Source organism: Canis lupus, chromosome 12, assembly GCF_011100685.1.
Source record: "Canis lupus familiaris isolate Mischka breed German Shepherd chromosome 12, alternate assembly UU_Cfam_GSD_1.0, whole genome shotgun sequence".
Classification (NCBI taxonomy): domain Eukaryota; kingdom Metazoa; phylum Chordata; class Mammalia; order Carnivora; family Canidae; genus Canis; species Canis lupus.
In genome coordinates this window covers 41,067,242-41,086,985 of record NC_049233.1, presented here as the reverse complement: position 1 = coordinate 41,086,985, position 19,744 = coordinate 41,067,242, and the positions used below count along the sequence as shown (strand labels likewise).

At 38.7% G+C, this 19,744-nt stretch overlaps 1 protein-coding gene across 2 annotated transcripts in view; it reads left to right on the top strand.

Annotated features, from left to right (window-relative positions):
• Positions 1-5,626: 5,626 nt before the first annotated feature.
• Positions 5,627-19,744, top strand: part of ELOVL4 (ELOVL fatty acid elongase 4) — a 31,488-nt gene continuing 17,370 nt past the window's right edge. Inside the window, exon 1 of one of the 2 annotated variants that reach the window (XM_038554597.1) lies at positions 5,627-6,022. In XM_038554597.1, coding sequence (XP_038410525.1) covers positions 5,923-6,022 — 100 coding nt within the window. In that variant the 5' untranslated portion in view covers positions 5,627-5,922. Of the gene's footprint in view, positions 6,023-6,259; positions 6,345-19,744 lie in introns of those variants that run through there. The other variant, XM_038554598.1, reaches the window with a different exon arrangement.

The following is a 19,744-nucleotide window of genomic DNA, read 5'->3' as shown; positions in this document are numbered from 1 at the left end:
TTTTCTATAACAGTGATAGCATCTTCAATGGTATAATCCTTTCTTACTTTCATGGTATTCTCCCTATCAGGGTTCTCTTCCATAGCACTAACAATCCTTTCCATAGAGTACCATGTGTGATGAGCATTAAAGATCCTTGTGACACCCCAGTCTAGAGGTTGAATTAGAGATACACTATTTGGGGGCAAGCAGACCACTTCAACAACTTTGGTGTTCAACTCATGGGATTCTGGGTGGCCAGGGACATTGTCCAATATCAAAAGAATGTTAAAAGGCAATCCCTGGGGTGCCTGGGTGGCTCAGTTGGTTAAGAGGCTGGCTCAGGTCATGATCTCAGGGTCCCGGGTCAGGCTCTGAGCTCAGTGGGGAGTCTGCTTCAGGATTCTCTATCTCCCTCTGTCCCTGCCCCCACTTGCTCACTCTCTCTCTCTAAAATAAAGAAGTAAATCTTAAAAAATAAAAATAAAAAGGGCAATCATCTATGCACAAGGTCCTTTCTGACTTTAGGGACAAGCCATTAATGGGATAAATCCAGAAAAAGGGTTCGTGTGGTCCAGGCCTTCTTATTGTACAACCAAAAGGCTGGCAGCTGTTTATCTTTTCCCTTCAAGGCTCAGGGGTTAGCAGCTTTGTAGATAAAAGCAGTCCTGATCATAAACCTGATTGTATTTGCATAAAATAGCACAGTTAGCCTATCCCTTCTTACCTTAAATTCTGGTACTGACTTATCTTTCTTATTAATAAATGTATTTTGTGACATTTTATTCCAGAATAGGGCACTTCTGTCGACATTAAAAACCTATTTAAGGAGATACCCTTTCTCCTTAATGACTTCTTTTTCCTTTTTTCTCCTCAATGATTTCTTTATGTTGTCTGGGAACTCATCTGCTGCTTCTTGCTTGGCAGAAGCTGCTTCTCCTGTTATCTTAACATTTTTAAAGCCGAAATTCTTTTTAAAATTATCAAACCATCCTTTGCTGGCATTAAATTCTCCAACATCAGGGCAGTCCAGGTGGCTCAGAGGTTTAGCGCTGCCTTCAGCCCAGGGCCTGATCCTGGAGACCTGGGATCGAGTTCCACATCAGGCTTCCTGCATGGAGCCTGCTTCTCCCTCTGCCTGTGTCTCTGCCTCTCTCTTTCTCTCTCTCTCTGTGTCTCCCATGAATAAATAAATAAAATCTTTTAAAAAATAAGTTCTCCAACATCATACACTTCAGCTTCCTTTTAAGTTGTCATATAATAACGGCTTTTTTTCCCCAAATCATATTAGAGTCTATAGCTATGCCCTTCTTATAGCAATCCTGAGCCCACATAAAAGCTGCATTTTCAGTACGAGATAAAAGGGATTTTGCAAAAAGTGTAAGGTTTCTGCACCTGCTGGCAGAGCGGTAGTAACAGCTTCATGACTTTTCTTTTTTATAAAACAATTGTCCTTAACTGGATTCATTCATCTTGAAATGGCAGGCAATTATAGCTACATACCTCAATCTATGATACATATCAAGCAATTCAACTTTTTTCCTAATGTCATGACTTTTCTCCGCTTCTTGGGAGCACTTCCAGCATCACTTTTCTAAAAAAGTGACACATTTCTATAGGTCCCACGGTGTTATTCAAGGTTTACAGTATTGCATTAACCATGATAAAAGGGAAGTGAGAGCCACCAGAGATAACTTTTAACTGTCATTTGCTATTTGCTGGAGAGGCAAACTCTTCACACAGAGATGATTAGTATCACACAGTATTTTAAGTGGTTACTGGAAACACCTGAGCTCACCGCAGTAGCAACAGGAAGGAGCTATGAAATTATTCCAGTAGTACAGTATGTACTAGTTAATTTCATGCAATTATGACTTAATATTATATCTTTACATTTGTTTACAACTGTGAATAGTGCCATGTATGGTCTATAAATGTGTGGGTGAGTTTTGATAAGTTTTAACTTTTTATAATAGATTTGCATATATTTTATGATAAAATAGATTATATAGAATATATTTTATGATAAAATAGATTATATAGAATCTATTTTATGTATTCATGACATATCTTTTATTCTTTTAGATATTTCTAGACTATGTGGTTCATCTGAGAATTTTTTGAAATTGTTGCAAATCTCCAAAACAATTTTAAATATATTTATGGGAAAAAAATCCATGTGTAAGTTGGACCCATATAGTTCAAACTTATGGAAGTTTGAACCCACATAAAAGCTGTATTTTCAGTACGAGATTTCAGTACTTATGGAAGTTTGAACTATAAGTGTTGTTCAAGGTCAACTGTTTTACTAATGATTTTCTCCATTTTCTATATTACCTAAAATTTACTTCTGTAAGATATAAAGTCTTTCTACAATTCATCAAACTATTTGCTCTCACTTATGATTCAACAGATTCTCAGATTCACTTTTTTTTGAAAGCATAGGTTTCTGACACTATTGACAATATGGAAAGGCAGAAACACAAGGGAAAAAAATGGATAGCTTGATTTACATTGTTAACTCTGTATGAACTGAGAAGTGTTAAAATATTCTGCTATTTTATATAAAATCAATTTTTGTTACAATAATATCCTCTCTCAGTTTGTATAGATAACTATATCTTAGTTGTATTTAATCCACAACAAAAAACTCTAATCCTCAAAATTTTGCAGATACTATGGATATTATATATATATATATATATATATTTAAGATTTATTTATTTATTTATTCATGAGAGACACAGACTGAGAGAGAGAGAGAGAGAGAGAGAGGCAGAGATACAGGCAGAGGGAGAAGCAGGCTCCCGATGTGGGACTCGATCCTGCATCCCAGGATCATGACCTGAGCTGAAGGCAGGCGCCCAACTGCAGAGCCACCCAGGCGTCCTGGATGTTTATACTTGATTTTGTTTTGTCATGATGCCACCAATATCTTGGTTAGATGGCTGCCACTCAAGGTGAGTAAATATGCACATCTCCTTCCCTTTGTACAGATTAGGTAGGCTTTGGTTTGGTCAGCCATTAGTATTTGTAAACCACCTGTGAATTGATTTTGTACTAGACTGTTAGACTGTATGCTGAGTAATAGAGCTCCTGGGTGGATAAGTTCTAGGGTTCTTCTTGGTATATATTTAGACAGCTCAAAAATGCAAATAAACATACTACTCTTCCAGGTAGTGTGGACAAAAGGTTCAGTGCCATCCCTGACTTAAGATTTGTCATTACTTGACTAGGATTTTCTTATATGTGACAGGCGCCCCCTAGTGAATAAAGGGACTTAAGTTGGCCTCTATTACAAAACGCTAGAAAAATATCTGAAGCTAGTTTAACTAAAGTTCACACTGCATTATACAAGTAAAAGAGAGAGGAAAACAAACCATAATAGACTCTTAACTATACAGAATAAACCGAGGGGAGGTGGGCGGAGGATGGGCTAAATGAGTAATGGGTATTAAGGAGCACACTTGTGATGAGCAGTGAGTGTTATACATAAGTGATGAACCACTAAATTCTACACCTGAAACCAATTTTACTATATATGTTAACTAACTAGAATTTAAATAAAAACTTGGGAAAAAAGATGCCAATTTTTGTGCATGTGAATACAGATGAGAGCGGGGATCTGTTCTCCATAAAAAGCATCCAGGATTTCATAACACAAAAGTAGTAATCAGTTTTCTAGATGAAGATCAAGCTAATCTGAACTTTGCTAGGTCATCAAGGTACAGGAGTAGATCACTGATCTTTACTCTCCAGGTATTACAACTTGACTTGATTTTTATAAAATGTATTTTAAATATAGATATCTATATATCTATACCTATATATGTCTTCTGAAATAAGTATGATACACATAACTTGGGGTCGAGATTTGAGAGACCATAATTTCAATCCAAAAACTTTAATCTGGTAAATATATTTGATAAATTACATTTTTTAGGTTAATTTCAGGAATAGAGCATTAAAGAAGACAGGTTGCTTGATAAAATCAATTACATTTAATTACCTTTTCTCTTCCTAACGCTTCTGTCACTTACAATAGTTTTTAAGTTCTGAAATAAATATGCTATAATTTTGACATCGTCATACATATTAATTATTATAAGTAAAATAATATATAATAAAATAAATAGCATTGGGTTAGGTCCTGAACAAAGAACCAAAAATAATTCTTACTCTCTAGATGTTTCCAATATAAAATAAAATCAGAGTATATAACCAAGTCAACTGGAAAACAAATAAATATGATAAAAAAAAACAGTATTCACATTTTAACAGTGTCAAAGGGAAGAAGCAATCACACACCTACTTGATTCAGTGGCCTTCAAATGGAGCATCCTAAACCAACAATCAGAGGAAAGGTTAAACAAAAAGTAGGTGATGTGTTTAAATAACAAGTAGGTAAGAAGTTTATTGGATCACTCTCAAAGGTCCTGTTTGATGTCAGAAACTATCAAGAACAGTATGTAATGTGTATTTGCAGCACTCCAGGGGTTCACTTTTCAGGGGGTAGATTAGCCAGCCTGTTGCCTCCCACCTTATCATCTAACATTTTTTAAAAATATTTTATTTATCCATTCATTCATTCATGAGAGACACACACACAGGGAGAGAGGCAGAGAACAGGCAGAGGGAGAAGCAGGCTCCATGCAGGGAGCCCGACGTGGGACTCGATCCCAGGTTCCCAGGATCACACCCAGGGCCGAAGGCGGCGCTAAACCTCTGAGCTACCAGGGCTGCTCCTAAACATTTTTTTTTTTAATTAAAAAAAATATGTTTTCCTATTTCACCTAGATTGCCCTTTGCCTTCTGGGCAATTATCCTTTTACATTCACCTGAACTCCTCCAGGTCCAAGAGGACTTCTCCAACTGTAAGTCCCCTCTTCATCCTCCCTCTTCTCTGAAGCTGTAAGGACCTTAATTTAACACAATTCTATTGCTTTGATGGTTCCACGTATATTCAAAGAGCTTACAAAGCACATGCAAGCAAAGCATTCATTCGAATTATTTGCAACCTGGTTAACGAGTAGACCCCAAAGTCCATTCTCCACCACTGCAGCTTGGAAGACAGTATCACTTGACTAACTTAGAGGGATAACTTGAGCATTGCTCTTGTATGACAGGCATGTGCTGGTGGAGGTGAAAAAAAAAAAAAAAAAAAAAAAAACAGAACCCCAAGGAAATAGAAGGGAATGCCAGGTAGGGACCAAAGCGCCTCGCCTACCTCCTCCTTGCCCACAAAACGCCCATTCTTCCCCGTCCTGTTTTCCTAAGATGTAAGAGGGCGGAGGCCAGGTCACCCGTGGGCAGGCGGCATACTCCTCCGCAGCGGCGTCGTACCCTCCCGCTGAGGATCGAGACCGAGCAGGAGACTGGCGGAGACCTCCGGGGGGGAGGGGGGCGGTTAGAGACCCGAGAGGGCCAGGTGCCTCGCTCCCGCGCGACCCGAGGGAAGGGTGGGAGACGAGAGGTGCGGGACGGCGCGCGCCTGCGCGGACCCGGCTCTCGCGGTCCCACGGCGGCCGCATCCCTGCGCAAGAGTCCCAGCGCGCGGGCGGGGGGAGGGGCGCCGGCCCCGCCGACTCGCGCGCGCCCACGTGACTCGGGCCGAGGAGATTGGAGCGGCGGCGGCGCGCGGCGGCAGACTGGTGCAGCGCCGGGCGCTCACGGCGACGTCTCCTCCTCCTCCTCGGTCTCGTAGGAGCCTGGACGGCACCTTCTCCTCCGCCCGGCCGGTCGACGCGGCCGCCGCATCCCTGTCGCCGCGGCGCCCGGAGGAGGAGGAGGAGGAGGAGGAGGAGACGCCCGCGGGGCCGCCGCCGTGAGAGGGGAGCCCGGCTGCCGCTCGCTCCGCCGGCCGTCGCCTCCGAGGTCCACCCTCCCGGGGTGTCTCCCTTTCTCCTCCCCGCGCTCTGCCGCCGGCGCCCGCTTCCCGCCGAGATGGGGCTCCTGGACTCGGAGCCGGGCAGTGTCCTCAACGTGGTGTCCACGGCGCTGAACGACACCGTGGAGTTCTACCGCTGGACCTGGTCCATCACAGGTAAAGCAGCTGGCGTCCCCGTCCCCGTCCCCGTCCCCGCCCCCGCCCCCGCCCGGCCGCGTAGTCCCGCGCTCCCTGCGGCTGTTGGGATGCTGCGGATCAGGGCAGACGCCGGGGCGCGGGGACCGCGGTCGGGCACTGGTTAATCGGATCCGAACGTTAAGGCCTCCCCCTCCCCCTCCCCCTCCTCCTCCCCCCACCGACGCTCGCACGGTTTTCCTCTGAGCGTCCATCTCTCCTCAGCTCCTCGGATGCTGGAGCTGACATATCAGATGGAGCCGGTGCTGCTAAGAGCTCGGCGCAAGAACCACTCCGCCCTGCTGTACGCCCACATCTCCCGGTTTCATCTGACAGTTTTAACTGATGCACAGGATTGATTTGAACATTTAGTAATAGTCCATTTGGAGAGATGGTTGGGGGAAGGAGGAGGGCTCTAGTGGTAGCTGTGTTTTTGCTTCTTGGGCCTCCTGGTTGCTTTGACATAACCTGCTAACCTGCTAGGATTTTTGTCTGGCTCATCCATCTATACTGTAATTTGGAATAAAAAGTAAAAAAAAAAGCCATTGTTTGGCTTCTTGAACCTTGAAGAATGTCAGTTTCTGAGGCTTTTTTCAACAGCAAATATGCTTGAGGTGATTGTCTGTAATGGCTGTGCGCAGTGCAGTGCAGTCAGGGGGAGGGGGCGGCTAAAATACCCGGGAAAGAAATAAGTCTTTAGGAAGGGGGTCTCTACAGCAGTACCTAGAGGTTGTCCCAACAGCCTACACATACACAGTTTTCTTAAATTAGCAAACTTTTCCTTTGAGCCGTTGGGGTTTATTTGACAGGGATCATCGATTGGTTGATTTATGCAGCTCCTCTAGTGGAAATAATTGTGCTATTATGTTATTTTTCCATTTGTCCATTTATTTTCTTAATTTGCTTCAGTTGCTCTTGGTTTTTTAAAGGATTTAAAAGAAAAAAAGAAAAGAAAAAAAAAATAAAGGATTTAAAAGATTTTTTTTTTTGGAAATAAAATATTAGCCTAAAAGGATTTTAGAAATGATCTTATGATTTAAAATTATCTAGTCCTTTTGCAGTATTGCGCTGCATCCCAGTTAGTGGAAGAGATTAACGTTTCGTGTTGTGACTCTGCCTCCTTTCCCTAGAAATGAAGATATATTCATGTAGTTTTGTATTTTGTTAGTGTAAATGGGACAATGGTTACAACATGATTGCAATATGTGGGATACATTTTGTGGGGCAAAATGTGTGCTGGAATTATTTCTGTGTGAGATAAAATGATTCTTTGATGTTGATGCGTCTTTAACTTTAATAGGAATCTCAAGTTTGGCACTGAGAAATAAGCTATTTAATTGGCCATCGCAGTTGAAAATGGTTAAAAGACAGTTTTAAATGGAGTCTTTCCTTAAATCTTTCTTCTCTGCACACTGAAGTCATGCTATACCTGCAAAAACTGGAAAGAATGTACCCTTCCCTTCATCTCTGCGATTTTGGTTATTTAGACATTGCATCAGGGTTTCCCATTACACAATTGTGCAGGGCTGAACATCAGCTTTGGCAGATAATTGCACTTTGCATACTTCAGAGTTCAGACATTGTCAAGGTCCTCCAATCTCCATAGAGCCAGAGCCACACCCAAAAGTTCTCATTCCTGTCTATCATTCCCTTCCTATCGCAAAGCTTTCCTACCTCTGAGTGTCAGAAAGAAACTGAGCACAAACGTAGAATACACCTTTTTGTGTTGGTTAATTCCTTCCTAATGATGCTGGTGTAAAAAATACCATGAATGAAATAGAAAATTTTGTGCAGTTGTTTCATGTGAAAGCTTGCTGCTACCCTGTGAAGGGCATATAAAATAATATTTATTATAGGCTAAGCCTGAGAAAAGAGAGTAACCACTGGAGCACAGGTGACCTCTCACTAGCAAGTCAGAGGCAAGCTATTCACCCCTGCTGTGGCTATCCACTTACGAAACTTGAGACTGCTTCCTTGCTTTCTGTAATGAGCTACCTAGTGTAGGTAGAGGGTATTTCTTAAACCAACTTAGAGGCTTAGTGGGATATAGTTTGTTCTGCCTTGCTGCTATGAAGAGGAGTATTTTAGGATTCAGCCAGAATAGACCTGAACCCTGTGGTGTCTCATTTCTTTTCATCTGTATCCCATGCTCTCTTTGTTCCCTTTCTTTGACTTACTCACACTGCTCTGATTCCTCCAAGGATCTCCTCTTGCTATAATTTCACAAAAATCTGAGTGAATGAGTTTCAAAGTAGGAGAGTAGCTTATTAGATGAGGCTGAGTAAAAAGTTGATGAGTCAGATGTTTGGAAAGAGGGGGAAATAAAAATGGGTGGAGAGAAGGATGGTCTTGAGAAATCCTGGTGAGTATGGCGAAAGGATACAAATTATTCAAAGAGAGCAAGATATGAACTAGGCTCCATGCCCTCCCTTGACTGGCTCTTCCCCAGGTTGTAGTTCCATGCTTCTGCCTTTGTTTTACTGGTTCATTAACTATTTCTCCCTACTGAAGTTTCTACCTAAGTGTAAATGAGTATATCTACTTTGGACTGTCATAATAAGAATAGTTACAGAATTCTAGAGTATATTTGATGATTCAAGAGGTTTTTGCCCTCAGGTAGACAGTTTCTAGAAAAATACCATTTTGTGCTATTATATCAAATGGTGCTATCTAATAAAACATAAAGCAATATTCAAAGTAGTGTATAAAAAGCGGGCTTTTCAAAGGCACATCTCTAGCAAATATAGAATATAGCCCATAGAGTATTAACACAGAAAACGTTACTTTTACTGTAATTGTTAATACTTTATACATTGGTACTGAAACTTTGAAAAAGTTGTACTTTTAGGAAAACAAAAATAATTTTCTACTTCCCTATATTATATTTTTAGATGTTTTGAACAAGTAAGTTAATCTCGATTTATATTATAGGAAAGTTTAGACTGATGTAGAACTTTATACTAGTTGGGAGCACGGGAATAAGAACTCTGATGTCAATGTATTTTTTTCCTATTCTTTTACTTTATGAGTACATTAAAATTATTAGGACTGGGATCAGCTCAAAGTATATATGTAATCAAAGTTGTATGTAGATTTTTAAAACGTGAATCTTAATATTCTCCAATTTATAAATGCTCAAATTATCTATACTATCTGTTGTATTTCTTTATTTTAATAAATGCTTTTAAGTAGCCTTTTGTGTAAATGAATTTAGCATAGAAGCATCCTACAAAGCTAATAGCCAGCATGCCTACAGGAAAGCCAGATGGCTCCTGAGCCACTTATTTCTTTTTGACCACGTTTTTGTTTTTTAAAGATTTTATTTATTTATTTGACAGAGAGAGAGAGAGAAGGAGAGCCAGAGCACAGGCAGGGGGAGCAGCAGGAAGAAGGAGAAGCAGGTTCCCCACTAAACAGGGAGCCCAATGTGGGGCTCGATTCCAGGACCCTGAGATCATAACCTTAGCTGAAGGCAGACACTTAACCGACTGAGGCACCCAGGCTTCCCTTAACCACATGTTTTTTTTTGTTGTTGTTTTGTTTTTTACCACATGTGTTTAAACAGCCTATTGTTCATGAAGTATATACACACACATGCTCGGGGGGAGTTGGCATTGCTCTCTGTTTACAGATATAGTAGCCCATATTTTGATGCAAAATTTGTGTCTACTTGGGAATTGAACTTAGAGCATGGAAGGCCATCCTAGCTGGCCTTCTTAATTCACTTTGGAGAGGCAGAAGAGAGAAGGGGAGAGTAGTACAGGAGGAAGGAAGACTGCTGTAGGATGATGATAAAATTCGGAAGCAAGACTTATATAATCATATATTCTTTCCTCATCACTTACCATGTGTGGGAATAGTTCTGGGCTCTGGAGAGAGAATGAGGATATTTGGTCACTGCCCCCATGCAGCTTATGGAGTTATGGCTCTTCCGCCTTACTTTGTATCATGGTCTAAAGGCATGATCTGTGATCTGTCAGAATCAGGCATAGCTGGCGCATAGGGAAGTCAGAAAAGTCCTTCTTTACTATTCCTATCTTAACTTTTACCTGCACCACAGTCTTGAGTTAGAAGAATCTACAAGCTTTATTTTTAGAATATTTTAGCTATCACCATGTGGAGTTGATGGTTATATTGTCAGAGAGTGTTTGGATAGGTAGACTAAGGAGAAGGGCATCAAATACTAAAAATTCATGGAAACTGGGAATGTTTTTAAGAATCAGTGAGTCGTCCTGGCTTGCTGAAACTGGGGGCTTGTGGGAAGGGACATTAAACTCAGCTCAAATACCCTGGGGTAAAAGATCTGTCCCAGGGAGTGCTAGGTCCCAGAAGAGCATGTGTCTTACAATATATTTACATTAGTATTATTATTTGTTATAGTCAATGTATACTCTTTAATCTTTGTTATTGTCTAAAATATGTTTTGTTTGTTTGTTTAGCCTCTCCTGGAAACCTGGTTACCAGTTTTAATGTCTTTTCTCAAAAAGACATTCTAAAGTCTAGGCAGCTAATTAAAGACAAATAAGTGGAACATCACCAGCTCCTAACATGGCATCTCCCTTAGCTAATATTTTCAGTGAAATCCTAGGGTTATCCATCTCTCTCATAACCTCCCTCAAGCCTCTATGAGATCTATACCATTTTAGGGTTTTTTTGTTGTTGTTTGGTCAGTTCTTTTTTCTGATGGCTGACTCTTACACTTAAATGTCTCATGCTCTTGTCCATTCCCCAGCAGCCTCGTAGCAGAACATCCAATCACAGATGAAATTACAGGAGGGTAAAACCATGCAAATTCTAAAACTGGTGCTGGGACAGTTTTATGTAGTTAGATATTTTGGCTCAGGGAGACCATGTTTTAGGAATTAACATAGGTAATCAGACAGTGCCTATGTGAGCCACAAAAAAAAGTTGGTCATCCTTTTAAAATTAAAGTTGTTAGATTTTTTTTTCCTCAAGTCATATGCTAATGTCATTAGTGAGTAATTTAGTAACCTAAGTATTATTTTTGGATTTTTTGAGTCATTATTTCGAATTAGACGTAGAAGAACACAGAGAAGTGTTGTGTAACAGAATCTGTCTTTTCTCACTATAGATGGCTTTTTTTTTTTTTCCCCTTTTCATGATTTAGACATTTCTCCTTTTAAAAATCAAGGTGCTATAGTTGTATTTTCCCTCGGAATGAGAATGAATTGAAAACATTTTTAAGGCTCGTCAGGGTTTTGATTTTTAGAAAAGGGAGAGAACATGGCCTTTCAAAACCAAGTTTCCTAATTTCCTTTTTAACCTGGTCAGCCATTGTATACCTGCCCGTGGACCTGCAGCTCTAACCAACTTGGGTAACTCCCCCTTGAGTAAAACCTGCACATGTCTATCTTTGTGTTTCTTATCACACTGTTCCCTTTGCCTTCATTGCCCTTTCTCCTCCTTATGTCTCCAGAAGCCCTCCTTCACAAAGCCTTTCTTGGCCAGGGTGCCCTGGAGCAGTTCATTCCTTCATTTGATTCCATCAGTTTAGCAGTTGCTCGTGCACTTTCTTGTGCCATTCCTTCTGTAACTCTATCATCTTGGACTGTTTTAACTTTTATTATTATTTACTCTTTCACACTTTGTATTTTTCTCTGCAACACTAGAAGTGCCCTTGTATTTGTTGATTTGGTAGGTATCAAGAGATAACCCCCTTAATCTAGCATGATTTACAAATAGTGAAATATTTTGAATGCTAAGCACTAGTAGGGTTTGGTTCCATACTGAATTCTGGGAAGTTTTCTTTTTTTTAAATGATCTTTATCATGAGTTAGTGGTAAATTCAATTGATGTTGACTATATCTAATGAAGGAATCAAACCATTAAATCATTTATTAGCATAAAACAGTTACTTTCAAAAGATGTAAAATCAGATATAATTCTGTCTTCCAAGTATTGTGATGAGTGTGGAAGTGAGGAGGGCAGCATGGCGTAAAGAATGGGAAAGAACACTGGACTGGGAGTCATATGACCTAGGCTAGAGTCCTAGACTTTAGTCTCACTGATTAGCAGTGAGAGTTTGGGCAGGTCCCTTTGTTTTTCCAATCCTGACTTTTTCATCTGTAAATTGAAAGAGTTGAATTAGGTAATCTCTAAGGTTTCACTTGGCTTTAAATTCTGGATATATATGAAATTTTAAAAAATTCTTTAAATAGGTCATGCAACCTCAAATAAACATACAGTGGTCGGTAATTTAAAAACCTCACTGTGCAATAATTCCAACCTTTTCCAACAAACCTATTATTAGTGTTGCTAAGATAGTACATATAACAGATTCATATTTAATTCTTTTTACTCTCTTATCTGCCCCATAAGAAATAGGTACAGGAGTAGAATAACAGAGGGATGCAGTTATTTAAGTACCTGCTTTGACGTAGCACTGTGTGTTGCTATAACACTGTTACCTATTCAATTATCTAGGGTATTTTTTGAATAACCAAGAGTTACCTATTTTGTCAAAAATAATAGCATTAACATTAAAAAAATTTGTGTTATATATATATATATTAGTCTGTTAAATTTATACAACTATATATTACATTTATTATGTAACATACAGCTTCTGAGGATGGCTTATTATGTAGTTTGGGGCAAGTGGTTTATGATTTTTTGGGTTTCATATTTCTACCTGTACCATGAGATAGTTGAAACTAGGTCATCTCTTATGGCCACTTTATTGAATCCTCATAATGTCTCCTAAAGTGGTAGCTTAAATAGTCTAAACTTAACCTTACTTTATATTTTTTTCTACAGAAAATGCAAAATTTTATCATATGTCATTGTAAAAGATTTTCAGTTTATAAGCATTTCTAAAATTTAGAAGTATGGCTTAAAATTCTTATAAAATTTCTACAAATAAATATGTCTTAGTGTAGGGGGAAAACTAAAGAAATTAAATAATTTTGGTGTAAGTATGTTCCTTAATCAAATGTTAATTTAAAAAATCTTGGTTTTGTCATATATTTTTATTCATGAAATATTGTCATTCTTAAATACTTCTCAATATATTTTATGATTACATTTTATTTAGAATATGTCTTGAAATTTGAAAGGGAAATACATTAATCTTTTTTTTTTAATTTTTTATTTATTTATTTATGATAGTCCCACAGAGAGAGAGAGAGAGAGAGAGAGGCAGAGACATAGGCAGAGGGAGAAGCAGGCTCCATGCACCGGGAGCCTGACGTGGGATTCGATCCCGGATCCCAGGATCGCGCCCTGGGCCAAAGGCAGGCGCCAAACCGCTGCGCCACCCAGGGATCCCGGGAAATACATTAATCTATTGAAGGAATCAGTTATTCCCTGTTAGGTGTAATCACAGAAAGGCATTTGTGATTTTCAGCAGGAGTAGTCAAAGGAGTAAGCTTTGTTTTCATTTTTATTTATCAGTTGAAAACTTAGGCACAGATATATATTGTTAGAGTTTCATACAGCTTTGTACACGCATGTCCATAAAGTATTATTCACAATAGCCAAGAGGTGGAAAATGTCCGTTTGTGAATGAATAGATAAAATGTAGTATATACATACAAAAGAATGTTAGTTAGCCTTAAAAAGGAAGGAAATTCTGACACATGCCACAACATGGATGAGCCTTGAAGACATTATACTAAGTGAAATAAGCTGGTCACAAAAAGCAAATATTGATGAATCCATTTATATAAGGTCTCTAAAGTAGTATAATTCATAGAAACAGTAAGTAGACTGTTGGTTACCAGGACCTGTGGGAAGGGGGAGATGGGGAGTTGTCCAATGGGTGTAGAGTTTCAGTTTTGCAAGATGAGAAAGTTCTGGAGATTGGTTGTACAACAGTGTGACATACTTAATATCATTGAACTATACACTTAAAAATGGTTAAGTGTGTTTTATGTTATGTCTTTTTTACGATAATTTTTTAAACATTTCATAGGACATTAATATAGTACCTCTTCATGGTGTTTCTTCAGTGTTCAGTGGTAAAACAATTGATTATATGAGTAAAGGAAAAACTCATTCAAAATGGAGTTGCGGAGGCATCTGGCTAGCTCAGTCAGAAGAGCATCCAACTCTTGATCTTGGAATATGAGTTTGAGCCCCACGTTGGGAATAGAGATTACTTAAACATAAATAAATAAATATTTTAAAAATGGGGTTGAGAACTTCTGAAGGGGGACCTCTCAGGCATGTACCAGCCTACTTTATACACTCTAACCTACAGGAAAAGGCTTACTTTAACACCCCAGCTGAAGGAAGATTTTTTTCTTTGCCCAGCAGCAACCCAGCCAGTGAGAAGTTGCCACAAACCTGAACTCTCACCCTCTTCCAATGGATCATCCTAAACAACACCGCCCAACTTATTATTTTTTTTCCTCTGTTAAAAGGATGCCCTCCTCCTTTGTTCTCAGGGCTTGTCTATGGTTGACTGTGGTTTACGTGTCCAAAATTGTAATTCCTCTGCTGTCCTCACATAAACTCATTTTACTGGTAAACTAACTGGCTATTTTATTTTTCTTGACAATTTTTTAATTATTATTTTTTTTTAGCTTACAGTAAAATAGCTTTATAAAGACAATGAATAGCTGTTACCTAGGAAAGTGCCCAGTGCTAGAAAGTAGCAAATAGCAAGGAAGACAAACTTACCTTTATTTTTTGTTTTTTGTTTTTTGTTTTTTTCTTTACAATTTTATCAAGAACTTCCCAACCCTCAAAGATAGGCCTGGCAGGCATCGTTATTTTCATATCTTTAGAAGTCTCTGAGAGTCATAGAAGTTAAGTTATTTGTGGATGAACACTGTAGTGGGAATGGGCTTAACAGGTTGTTTTGTCTCTTAGCCCAGTGCTCTTGTCTCATCACACTAGCCAAGCAGGAAAGCAATAATCAATCCTCTGACCTATATATTTTCTCTTTACTGCTATCTTATCTATATAGTATCACTACTTAGAATATTAAAAATCTGAACAAAGCTGTAATACCACCAAAGGTAATCTGAAATGCTCAAAGGTACTATAAGTGCTGCTGTATGAGATGAAACTAAAAAGTGACATTTATTTTCATAAATTTATATATTTAAATTATATATATGAATATACATATGTAAAAAATGGTAGCCTGAGAAGATGAAGTTGACTTCTATATGGTGGAGTGGCTAGGACAAATAAATTATGTTCAAAGAGAATTACGGAAATGTTTGCCAGATTTCACAGTGTAAGAAAACTGAAACAACTGGTAATTAGTGAAATGGAATAAATTCAGGACCAATAGTATTTTACTCATTGGATACTCAGCTTGTAGAATGTTAGCAAGAGAATATTAGGTCACAGTTCCCGTTTTAAAACACATATACATGCTCCAATGGTATCTTGTCTTTTTTTTTTTTTTTTTTGCCGAAAGTAAACATAATTTCAGTTTTCTTAAATCTGTAAGATCATTAGTGGCACTAAGGGTGGGATATTTGGGCTTTGAACTAACTCCCAGGTTAGCACAGGGAGGAAGTTTTATGACTGCATTTTCTGAGAAGTCAAAATGTGAAAATGAGGTAAGAAAGAAACTGTTTATCTGCAGTTTACCTTGCCTGCCAGGATGTAAGGCATCATTCTCTTATATCAAATACATATATATATATGATGAAATATTCATAAAATTGTGTTCATAGGGAAAAGGAAGACAGTGGCAAAAAGTGGGGGGATTTGAGGCAATAAGTCTGGGGGGAAAATACACAAGTGACTCTTGAATAATGCAGGGGTTAAGGGATACCAATCCTCTGCACAGTCAAAAATCCACATATAACCTTTGACTCCCCCACAAATTTAACTGCTAATAGCCTACTCTTGACCAGAAACCTTACCATAATATAAACAATTAATGTACTTTGCTATATGTATTATATACTGTGTTCCTAATGATAAAGCTCGAGAAAAATGTTATTAAGAAGATCATAAGGAAAATGCATTTACAGTATTGTATTCATTGAAAAAAAGTCAAGAATTTAAGTTGCCCCATGTGGTTTAAACCCACATTAAGGGTTAAATAAATAAATAAATAAATATCCTTTTTTTTTAACGATGGATATGGATATCATCTGCACATTGTAAAACTCACTTCTGTTTATTGAGCTTCTAGTACAGGACTCTTTTGGACTATGAAATGCTGTAGTGTGCATTTTGTACACCGTATTTAATGTTCATAGTATCCCCATAAGGTAAGTATTATTTAATCATTCTGTGCTGCAGAAATAGGCTTTAAACTATACAGCTGGAAAGTAACGGAGCTGGAACCTAATCAAGATCTTTCACCTTCCCACATCAATGACCTTTTCCTAAGACAGGCTTCCTGTTCATCAACAAATACTGTTTTACTGTCCAGTAATAATAGCAAACATTTATTGGATGCTTACTAAGTGTCAGATACTATGTCTAATTCTTCACATGTATTATCACATTTAATCCTCATACTCCTTTGGGCTGCATACTATTATTTCCTTTTTCCAAGCAAGTGAACTGACTTTTCTTGGATCTTTTCCATCTACTACTTGCCCTCCCAAATTAAACCTCAGAGTAATCAGTCTCCAGCTTGTAAGGCACACTGATTCACTCAGCTCATCTGTGTTACAGACAGTCCTTTCTCCTTTTCAGCTTCCGAGTCATCCCTATTTATGTATTCTCTGTGGGAAATTTTATTATTTCTCTCACTTTCTACCTTTATCATGATCTCTGTTCAGGCAGACTTGGAACTTAAATTCTTCTTTCCTTTTTTTCTGTTTTTGAACTCCTCCATCCATTCTTTCAGGCACTTAGGTGACTGTGTAATCCCACTGAGTTACATAAAACCTCTTTGCCCTCTTGTTCCAAATGCTTTCAGGCCATTTGCCCCCCTCACCCTCTCAGACACTGCAACATACCTTGCCTTGCTGGTGAAGACCTCATTCCCTCCTGTCTGCCCATCGTATACTGACCTCTTGGTTATTTTTTAGCCCAGCCTCTGCCTGGTCCACCTCCTCAAGGGCTGTCCTGTCCTTACATTCATCCAGGCACTCTTTCCAGCTAAAACTGTCATCCTCTTTCCTTTTTTTTTTTTTTTTTTTTCATTTTTTTTTCATCTTTTTTTTTTCATCCTCTTTCCTAAGGACATAGAGGAGGTTAAAGCAGAAATTTTCCGATCATCACCCTGACTCAGTAGGAACTGATTGGAGTCTCATTCATCCACCATCCTCAGAATCTGTGCTTTAGTCCTAGAGTATATCTCAGATCATTACCTGTCCATTGTATCCAGTTGTGTGATGACCCTTTCTCCTTTACTTCTACCTTTTTCACCTCACTGATACCCAAGATCTTACGTGGGGTGGAGCATATATCATGCATTTTAAACTAGAACCTAGAAGAGGCGTTATGGTGGTTATTTGGTTTATCCCTATCATAGAAAATTCTTCTCAAACTCTGCTTGACAACAGTTACCTACATTTTTCATTAAAAATTTAGCAACAAATGTCTGATGGCCTTGTATACTAGACATTGTTTTAGAGATACATCAAGGAAAAAGGACTGTGGCCCTCGCCCTCATGACCTTTATAATAAATGGAGGAAGACATTGATCACCTCCTTAAAAAAAACTTCAGCTTCCTTTTGGTGGGCCTCTAGTGTAAAATGTGACATTTGTTTTTTTTTGTGTGTGTTTGTGTAGTCAGTAAAGGGAAATGGATTTTTAACAATATCACTTGTATATTAGTGCTTAGTAGAGAGGTTTAAAAACATGATGTTGGTTTGCAGCTGTTGGTTCTAAAAATAGTAAAGAAGGATGAATAGTTCTGGATAATAATATATAGGACATACATCTTGATGTCTTAAATATACTTCGGAAGCTACTCACTATTTCTAGTTGGTTGTTAGGCATGTGTTTTTCTTTTGTTTATGGCAGGTTAAATACATGTAGATATTGTTAAAAGAAAAAAAGGTTATTCATTCAGGTAGACTCTAGGAACAAATAAAACAAACTTTTATGACTGGATTATGTATTATACAAAATAGGCTTACATTTATGAGTAGACTAGAGCAGTTCTTAGATTTTAATGTGTAAATCACAGGGAATATTACTAAAACACAGATTCTGGCTTTGTAGGTCTGGAGTAAGGCCTGAGGTTCTGCATTTCTAGTAAGCTTCCAAGAGATACTTTTCTGCTATTGTACCACACTTTGAATAGTAAGGGAATTGAGGATTCCTAATTTCTTTGATAATCTGCTGCTATATTACTAATATGGAAAAAGAATTAAAAATGTTCTTTTTTAAATTTATTTATGAGAGACACACAGAGAGCGAGGCAGAGACATAGGCAGAGGGAGAAGCAGGCTCCATACAGGGAGCCCGATGTGGGACTCGATCCCAGATCCAGGGATCACGCCCTGAGCCAAAGGCAGACATTCAGTGCTGAGCCACCCAGGTATCCTGAATTAAAAATGTTCTTAAGCTATTGATTTAAAAATATATTTAAGAAAGCCATACAATGGCATGTATTTCTATAGAACATTTAGTTGTTTTTTACCCCAACAGGGATTTTGTATATCTTTTAGAACTATTAGCTCTTGCTCACTTTACCTTTAATCAAAAGGGCAGTTGAAAAATGTCTCCAATGTCTATTCTCACAATAGCAGTAGCCTTAATAACATTTATTTTTCTAGAAACTTTGTGGCCTTTATTTGGTGGTCTGCTAGTCCTTAGCCATTAGCTGGGTATATCTACTCTTGTAAGCCTTTGTGGCGATAGAAATAGCAGTACTGCCCCTGCCTAGTCTGTGTGGAACACACTTAAGCAGACTAAAAGGACAGTGGAATGGTATGATAGAGGCAATCAAAGTGTGCTTTAAAGGTTTCAAGAGAGATATATATTTAATATTTGTAAGTACAAAGAAAGAGTTAATGTTGGAGGGGCTTCTTACAGAGGGCTGTCAATTTGAGCCTCAAAGTAACTCTGTGGTTTGGATAATCTTATTATTACCCCCATTGCATAGAAGGAATTGTACTTCAAGAATTTCAGGTCCAAGTCATGGGGCTAGCATATGATGGATAGATCTGGAATCTGGTTATTCTGAATTCAAGCACTGTCCCCTGCCCCTATAGCACATTCCCTCTGTTCCATGTATCTTTTTTTTTTTTTTAAGTTTATTTATTTATTTATTTATTTATTTATTTATTTATTTATTTATTTATGAGAGACACACAGAGAGAGGCAGAGGCATAGACAGAGGAAGAAGCAGTCTCCATGGGACGCCTGGGTGGCTCAGTGGTTGAGCGTCTCCTTTGGCTCAGGGCGTGATCCCCAGATCTGGGATCAAGTCCCACATCAGGCTCCCTGCATGGAGCCTGCTTCTCCTCTGCCTGTGTCTCTTCTCTCTCTGTGATTCTCATGAATAAATAAAATATTAAAAAACAAAAACAAAAAAAATAAACAAAAGAAACAGGCTCCATGCAAGAAGCCCGATGTGGGACTCAATCCTGGGACTCCAGGATCACGCCCTGACCAAAGGCAGATGCTTAACTACTAAGCCACCCAAGTGTCCCTGTATCTTCTAAAGTCATCACCCACCTAGGATTATTTACTGGTCACTCTCGTTAATTCTAGGAATTTGGATGTCTTAGAAATTCAAATTTTAACTGATTTTTCTTTTGGAAGATGATAGCTAGCTTAGACTATTTGGGGGAATAAAGCACATT